Source organism: Lagopus leucura, unplaced genomic scaffold (assembly GCF_019238085.1).
Source record: "Lagopus leucura isolate 7727_CA_CO unplaced genomic scaffold, USGS_WTPT01 Super-Scaffold_810, whole genome shotgun sequence".
Taxonomy (NCBI): domain Eukaryota; kingdom Metazoa; phylum Chordata; class Aves; order Galliformes; family Phasianidae; genus Lagopus; species Lagopus leucura.
Window position 1 is genome coordinate 11,455,302 of NW_024962261.1, and position 9,299 is coordinate 11,464,600.

General features: G+C 39.2%; 1 protein-coding gene across 2 annotated transcripts in view; it reads left to right on the forward strand.

The window, feature by feature from the left end:
* MEGF10 (multiple EGF like domains 10) overlaps positions 1-6,177 on the forward strand; it is a 96,278-nt gene extending 90,101 nt beyond the window's left edge. For both annotated transcript variants that reach the window (XM_042866268.1, XM_042866269.1), the window contains one exon: positions 380-6,177. In XM_042866268.1, coding sequence (XP_042722202.1) covers positions 380-540 — 161 coding nt within the window. In that variant the 3' untranslated portion in view covers positions 541-6,177. The remainder of the gene's footprint in view (positions 1-379) is intronic.
* The last annotated feature ends 3,122 nt before the right edge of the window (positions 6,178-9,299 follow it).

Here is a 9,299-nt window from a genome sequence, read left to right on the forward strand (position 1 = left end):
ATGATGTGTACGTCACACATTACAAGACACCGCTTACCAATATCTGCACTGTGCTGATAAGGATTTTTATAAGATCTAGATTATAATCCTTTGGGTTTTTTGTTTTTTTTTTAGTTTGTCCACACACAAAGATCAGATGTTGTCATAAATATACTCATAGTAGGGCTCTGATGCAAGCTGGGAGGTGGTTAATGCAGAGCTAAAGAAGTTTAATATCAACTTTTGTTTCTGTACCTTCATTTCAGCATGCAGCATGACAAGGAATCTTTACATTGAAGCAAAAAGAAGAGAGTATTTTGTAACACAACCTAAAATGAAACACAGTGCCTTCTGTTTGCCATTTCTCATGCTGTGTGTTATGTGTTCTCTTTTATCACAGAACCAACAGTGAGTGTTGTCCAAGGAGCATTCAGCAGCAATGGACGTTTCAGCCAGGATCCTTATGACCTTCCAAAAAACAGCCACATTCCGTGTCACTATGACTTGCTGCCAGTTCGAGCTGGCCCCACATCCTCTACAAAGGAGGTTGGCAGTGAATGACTCCAAAAGCTGAAGTGTAGCACAGGGGATTCTCAATGGGACAAGTGGCATAGTTGTGCTCCTTCCTTAGTTTACAGTCATATTTGGTTCCTAATCTGTCCAGCAGAAAATTGCCGTACATCAAAAAGGAATCTCAACATGAGGTTTATATTGCGTATAGAAGTGACACATGGACGAATGCCACACTTGGGAGACCCTGATTGCTCTTTTTTTTTGGTGGCAGTTACTTTTATAGAAACAAGTATGCAACACATCTATACTGTAATATACAGGCGTAAAAATCTTAGTTTGTAGATCAGTTTTGATAACAGATCCCACTTCAGCTACTTTAAATATAGACTTCATATTTGACATGTTTCAAATACTCCCAGGACAGAGTAATTTACCAAATGCCATTTCATACAGGTTATGAGTTATGTGGAACAAAAACCGTCTTGCCAAATTTTACCTTGCATTCTGCTCTTTAGTCAAGACATACATACTAAGAAATGAGATCAGATAAAGTAAGCACAACACTGCAGTTATTTGGGAAGTCCATCATCAGACTCTTTTGTCCCTTACTGTTGGTGGGAATACTTTATTTGAATAGCTTTCAAGATGATAACAGCATTGCATACGTCAAAATTATATGATGCCTCAAGATCACTGGGTACTCCAGACCCAGCACCAGTCCTCAAAAAATATTTGCTACACTTCAACTCCACATGTTACTGTTCTGACCACTATTTCTACCAAACACAATTAATAATCCATAACATATCAGTAATTATTTCATAAAATATGTAAATTAAATCAGTTTATTTTTGTCAGTGGACTGAGTGTGTAAGGAGTGGAAAAAGGTGATGATTTATGTAAACCGGAACTTGCAAGGAACGGTTTACATTTTATAAACAGGTAGTAATAATTACTGTAATATAGTAGGGTAAAAGCAGTAAAATGTTGTGATTTTTTTTCTTAGAAATAACTAAGCAATCTCTGTGCATACTTGCTAAAAGGCACCTTTTTTATAGTTGATGTATGGAAAAACATGCTTAAGCTGGTCTTTTGCATTGCTAATAACGTGACACGTACCCTTGTTCTTCATTAACTTCTGCCTCTATTTTTAAGCTGTATGTCTGTGTTTCTAGTGATCTAGCTTGTAATTCCGAAAGTATTCTATTGTGTGTCCATTTTTTTTCTCTTGCATTTTTGCCAAGTGGCCTTTATTTCGTCTGGTTAAAGAATCCTCTGGGCAGAGGAAGAGGATTAAAGTAAGGATAATGTCATACTGATAATCCAGGAGGCGGTTAGCGATTACTTAATAGATTATGAATTGAATTTAATTGGAAAAATAAAATATCAAGGTGTTTTTGTTGGGGATAATTGTAAGAATGCACAAAAAAGTGAAAAATCAGACTCTCTCTTCGAAGTTTAGATTATTCTGTTGACTGTGTGGATGGAGACCAACTTTCCAGGAGACTCCTTTCTCTATGATCTACATAATTCATCAGATTTGCCCGTGTATCTATCCACTGAAAGAAGAGCGTTCCCTTAGCATTTTCAGGCAGTTTAAAAATAAAATGGTTGATATGGACTAGACATTCTCTTTCATGGAAAGATACCTTCAGAAACCAAAAAATCATATTCTCAGCTATAGCAGTATTATTTCTAGCTGGTAGTATTTTCTAGCTTGCAGTGATGCCATCAGCTAATGTGCTGGCCATGCTGATGGCTCACCCCAGCAGTCTCCTCCACCCCCCCTCAGTTCTAGCTGTGTAGCTTGTTGTAAGAAGTTTTCTCCATGGATTGATGCTTCCCTTGGGAAAGGATGTAGGTGGTTGCATCGTATGACATACAATGGGAAGCATAATGTCATTCCAGTCTTCTTTCTGCATTAGGGCCACATTCTGGCACATGAGACCTGTGATGTGAACAGGAGTTGAGAGATTAAGAGTGTCAATGCAAAAGAAAGTCAGGTGGATGAAAAAAATGAAACAAAACCAACTTTTGGAAATATTTTTGAAAAAGAATCCCAGATCTGAAATGGAAATACCATTTATTCTTTTACCTCACCAGTTCTTTTATTTGTTGTCACCAAAGTGTTGATAACTGAAAACTGCATTCAAGATGTTGTTACAAGTGTTTTCCAGCCTGATAAAGTATATGCCTGTTTGCAGTGCCCTCTAATATTCCTGCTTCTTACTGACTGTAAGCGCTGTTTTTCAGTTCCTTGCACACTGTTGGTCTTTGCCAGCACAAAGATTAAATGCAAGGTTTCAAAAGCCAGTCACCATTTAATCCCTACATATTGACTGGATTTGTGTGCATACAGGTACATGTGGCACTAGTGGTACGTACATGTGTTTGTACTGTGGGAAACATTTTAAAATAGAACCTCTCTTTGAAGCCATGATTAGAAAATGCTGTATTTGGCAACTGTGAGCTCACAAAAATTAATCTTCTTACTCTGTGTAAAATTTGGAGACCCTTAGGTAAATTCCCATCATATGAAGTTATTTTTTTTTTTATGCAACAGTGAATAGCTCAATAAATGATTTTTAATATGCTTGAAAATTTTCAGTATGTCACATATCCTCAAGTGATGTATCGAGCCAAACATTCATGAGAAGAGATGAATTTCTGATAATACTGCCATTGGTGTATGTTCCAAATATACACATAATCAAAAACAGCTTTCTGTATGTGGGTATGGCGTCAGCTTAAGCTGACTGAGCTGTGTTTGCAGTGACTCTAGATCAAGTAAATGACTTGTGAATTTACTTAATCAGATGATCCTTGGTAGACGCAGAAAAAAGGATAACCTGCAAGGGTAATCTAGTAAATTGTTATCTATTTAGCATTCATTTGAAAGGAAAAAAAACAACAAAACACATGGAACTTATGTTAGCAGTCCTATCTCCTCTACAAGTGTTAGGGAGGCTTGCCCCAGAGTGCACGCTGCTGTCATTGTAAATGCAATTAAAAACTCAGTCCTCCTGATTGCCATGGTCCCTTTTGCTGATTCATCTGTGCTCTTTAAAGAGCCTAAACACATTTGAACACCTACACTATATTCTGGTGGGAACTTACTGAGAAAGTTGATATAATAATTTTACAAATACTGACTACAGAGAGAATTGGCTTCACCACAGATAGGAGTGGAAAGAGATGCATTATCTCTGGATGTTCACATTGTAAGAGTGAAAACTATAGCACTGAAAATGGAGGTAGCTGACCTCTACTAATATGGTTGTTGAATGAAGTGCAAAATTCTGCACAAGGGTAATAGCTGATTTTAGAAGTGTGTAGTGAGTATAAACATTAGGTTTTAAATAGTATAGGTGTGTTAATTCTAGTGACTTAGAAACATAATGAACCTCAATGGCTTTTTACTCTGTCAAAGATTTTTAGTCACAGCACACTGTTACACAGAAATGTTGTCCTCATCTTTTTCTACCCAGACAATTCTCATTAGTTTTAATTGGAAATGCATATGCAGATTACAGAGGAACAAAGATTTTGTTGTACTTTCTGCTGAGGCAATCTGCAAAATCAAGTTAATATTTAAATTAAATAAAAAATTAGAAATGGGGATGTATTATTTAAAATACGTTGAATTTTCAAACTACTGTGAATACAACTGGATATTTTAATTAGGTACTTCCAAATTTTAAAATTCTTACACTGAAGCTCTAAAATCCAGACTGAAGAATACAGAGCTAATTTTGACAAAAATGCTTTATATTAAAGATTATACATATGTAGTAGTTTAAATGACTGAAAACAAATTTGTGCATGTTTATTAATTGCCGTATATAAAATCTTTCCACTTTTGGTACACTTAAACTAGTGCTAGAGCACTGAACCTAACTCTTCTATTTTCAGTTTTTTAGCCCGCAGGACTTCACTTTGAGAAGACTGAATTGTAATATATTCTTAAAGAATACCTATTGAGTATGTCTGGCTTCTTTTTCTTAGCTGTAACAAAAAAAGTGTTTTGTTGTTAAAATATATCTATTTTCCAAAGATGACTGACGTTCATCATTTTGTCCTTCACTATCATTTATTTCACTTCACATATTTGTAGGTTAACATAATAAAGTTTCTAATGAAAGATGGGAAATGGTTGATTTTTTCCTTTTCTTTTTAATTTAGGGTGACTCTTAAATTGAATGGAAAACATAATCTTATCAAGTAATGTAGTTTATTTTCCCTCTTACAAAATCTAGCCATTTTTTGCAGAATGCTTTGCAGAATGGCAAGGCTGGTTTTGGATTTTAAACTGCTGAACTTTTCTAACTGTTCATACAGGAATTAATTCTGTGAATTGGGCAGTTGTTTCGAGCCTGTTTCTTGTAAAGCTTTATCCTCGAAAAAGATGCAGAACTGAAGTGCCAAAATCAAGGTGTTCTTCCTTTTCTTAGGATAATAACCATGGACTGATCATTGCAAAGACAGAACTGAAGTACAAACACGAGAGTAGTGGGAGACAACATACTGTCCTTCTGTTGTTTTTTTTTGTTGTTGTTGTTGTTATTGTTTTTAAACTTAGACTCTGTAGGATGAACCTGAAACACTGGTCACAGGTTGTGGTGGTGTGGTGGTTAACTGTAAGTTTGTTCAAGAATGAAGGATTTGACAAAAGAAAAACTGGTTCAATTAGGGTATGGCTTAAAGTAGTAGCTAGCTACCATAACACCTACTCAGAAGACCATGCCTCAGATGTGCACTTACTATATGAGTTACCCTGATTACTTTCAGGAGTCTAACTAGAAAGTGAATACTCTAGTTTACCAAGAGCCTTGAACACACTTAGTGAACTGCCTTAAACAAGATAGCCAACAATAAGAGAAATGCCTCAAACATATTTGCATGTGTTTTTAAAAATGACAGGATAATAGTTGTTTAATTACCTGATCAGCACCTTAAATTTCTGATCAGAATGAGTCTGCAGATAGTGACTAAGGATGCTCTGTACCTGAAAAGTGAAGAACATTTCATTGTTCTCATTGTTGCTGTTACGAGTCTGTGAAACAATAAGAATGAAAGCAATTCCAATAGCATTGTAGTTAAAACCTGCTTATTCCAAAGGATTGTTGAATGGCTTCCAGTATCAAGATTTGTCATTATTCAATTCCATATTTTCAAGTTCAACTGGGTTTCTGAGAACTCCTATGTCTTTGCATAAGAGAAGTAAAATCTTATTTTTGGCTTGCAAAATGTTTGTGTAGGGAGCTACACCCTTGAGTTTAAAAATCTGTCAACCTTAGGAAATTACTGCATTTCTGTAGCTGTGGGTTATTTCAAAATACATGTACAAATTGAAACTAGGTATAATTTTTAGATGGCTATTAGAAGCTAGAAGAAATATTGTGAATTTAGAAGTAACTTAAAAATATTGCTTACATAGCTGCATTTTATAAAATGTTGTGGAGGGTACATAGTCTTCAGGGAACAATTCAAGGGACATGAAGTAGTTTCTTTCAACTGTTTTACATTATACAAACACATGCATGAAGGGTATTTGGTCACTGTTTGAAGTTCTCTACTAACTACTCCCAGACAACGTACAGCACTAGCTAAAAGTATGTGCATATATTTGTCTAATTACTCAAGGGGAAAAAAGAACTAAATAAAGATATCCATTCTGCACACAAATGCATGTATAAATTCTATTCCTTCATTGATTTTTCAATGATTTTTTTTCTTGTCAGCAGTTGATTTTCTTCTTGGTGGGAAATCATTATTTTTAAATGTACAGAACCTGAAGTCCATCTGTTGCAGCAATGAAGGCTTCGAAAATAATTCCAATCACCTAAATTACATTGTTTCAAATGATTTGTATCTGTGAGCAGGAACCCACAAGGATCAAATTTGACCTTTGGCTTCACATCAGACCATCCAAACCCAAACCCTGCATCTGAGAGCAGTGTCCCAACACTCCCTGAACTCCAGCACTGGGGCCGTGCCCACCGCCCTGTGCATCCCGTTCCGTGCCCACCGCCCTGTGGTGCAGCCCCTTTCCCTGACCCCCAGCTGCCCTCCCCTCACACAGCTCCATGCCGTTCCCTCGGCCCTGTCGCTGTCATACACAGCAGAGCTCAGCGCTGCCCTCCGCTCCCTGTGAGGAGCTGCAGCCCCCATGAGGGCTCCCCTCAGCTCCTCTGCCCTGTGCTGAGCACACCCAGGGACCTCAGCCGCTCCTCACACACCTTGCCCTTCAGATGCTATTCCATAGCTTCATGCCCTTCTTACATTGTAATAGATATGAAGCTTCACAGTGCAGAGCAGAGGGGACAACCCTTTGCCTCGTCCAGTGGCAGCATTAAGTGCAGGTAAAGATGACATTAAATGCCCTTTTTTTAATCTACATCCCTATTTGTGAGGGAACCAGCCTCATCTAGTAATGAACTGGTTGTATCTCTGCTCCTCCTTTTGCTGTGTTAACTTCAGTTTAAACATCCTTTTTGTTGTACCCCACAGTACTGGACGTCTAATTGACCTCTAATTGTGCTTTGGCTACCTAAATTTTTTTCCTGCAGTAGCCGTGGCCCCATCCAGTCCCGCCGCCACCCACCAGGGGATGTCACCCTCAGCACCACACATTCCAGCAGCTCAGCAGGTACCAACGTGGAGGAGTTCCCCATCACATCCAGCTGAGTCCTCGGCTGGGGTGCTAGTGAGCTCCCTGCCGCAACCAGCCCTGAGAAGCAGGGGCAGGAGGCAGCTGGTCTGTCTGAACTGGGCCGCAGGAAGGCACGAAGCGCTCGGCTTGGGAGCTCTGGAGCCCCATGAAGAGGAGGGCCTGCAGCACCCAGGGCATTCCCCCAGCCCTCTAAGAGGCGGCCCACCTGGCACTCCTAGCAGGGCTGTCTCACTCAGATTGTCAGAGGGGAGATTCTTTGCTGTACCTGGAATAAGACTGAGACGCAGGTCATGAGCAGCGCCTGTGGGCGTGTAGGTTTATGGATCGTTCTCTCTCTAGAAATGAGCCCTCAAAACGCTGCCCACCAGACATTCAGCAGCTGCTTTTGTCTGGCAGCTGCTTACCTCTCATTACCCCTGGCCTTCATGTCTTCAGACTAAAGATTTATAGATTTGTCCATCAGCTGTGTGCAGGTCTTACGATGCCTACTTTTTCTAGTTCCTGCACCCTTCTTGAGATTTCCTCTTGCCCCCCAGGAGTCTATACTGCTTAGCATCAGCAATCCAGCAGCAATCTGCAGACAAACAGGCTCATGTTTAGCATAATGGCACTTAATGGCACTTGCACCACTAGAACCTTTCTCTTAGTCTGAAATCTCTCTCTGGAGAGTCAGATCCAAGAGTGTATCTATGCCCAGAATATATTCAGGGACAGGGGCAAAACACACCTTATACTCTTGGGATGGGAGATGCCCAACCCACCCATTGCATGCACCGGACATCCCCTGCCTTCCTATAATGTGCTCCATCACTGTTTAAAGCCATGACTTAGCACTTCCACTATAAGTAATCATAACCATTTTATCTGTCTTCACTGTACCACTTCATAAAGGAAATTACAAGACTTACAAGTTTGCAAAGCAGTTTTGAAAAAACTCAACTAAGCAAACTAAAGAATTATACTTCCGTGGTAGAGATTGTTTTCTGAACACACTATTAATTAACCTACCAAAGAGTTGGTGGAAGTCAGACAGAAATCAATAAAATTAAACATTTATGAATGGTTTTCTAGGAACAAAGCATACAAAATCTTTATTTACAAAAATTAATGTTACTTGGCGATCCCAGCAATGTCATGGTGAACACTGCACAGTTTCTGCTGGGCTTCTGCTTAACTCATGTAAGTGATCACATACCATGTTGAAAAATGATAGGCATGTGTTCCATTCAGCTAAACAAGGAATTAAATAAATGGCCTTTCATTTAGTGATAGATAAAATATTAGCATATTCCAGTCAAAGACAAGGGGGAATTCAGCTCAGGCTCAAGTCCAGCTTTCTGGAGCATGGGAGACAGAACACTGAAAAGCAGCTTGACACAATAAGAGAAGCACTGCCAGTGAGCCCCTAGAGAATAAGTGATAAAGCAAGTTTCCAGTGCAAAGTGGAAAAGCAATCTTTAAAGCAGGAGGAAGGGAACCACCACTTGAATCAACACTACAGGACTTTGCATATAATCCTTGTAAGAAAAACATTTTTTGTATCCTCTTTTCCACTAGACATTTGATTCAGATCAAAAAGGGAAACAGTCAAGGAACAGACAAAATTCAGTTCCACTGAAGCATGCAGCTGATTATTTTTTCAGCACCTAAGACAGAAGAAGTAGCAATAGTTTCCACGTTACATTTAGTTCAGTAGCTATAGTTCCCTCAGAAAATTCCTTACTGGCAATTTAGTTGTTTTTTGAGATTGAAGCCAACACTTTTCACAAATCTCTAACATACTAGGCTATTTTATACAAAATATTATTAAACCTAACCAGAAAAGCTTATCTATCAGCTGACGCTGTCCTTCAGCAGTTCAATGTGGAAGGCCAGCACGCTGCCGAGCGCAGTTCGAGTTGCACAGAGGCTTGTGAACGTCCAAGCTGCAGTGCCTTGGAGCTCAACAACGAAACCTGACGCTGGCCTAGCGTCCCTTCGTGCAATGATTATACAGCTATTCACGGCTGTATTTTGCCATAGCGACCGTAACTAAAATACAGCATTATCGTTATTAGAACTCTAGGAGACAAAGCCTCATGGCTGAAGGTTGTCCCTGCACGGACAACCAGACGGCTCAGCAAACGTGGCAGCG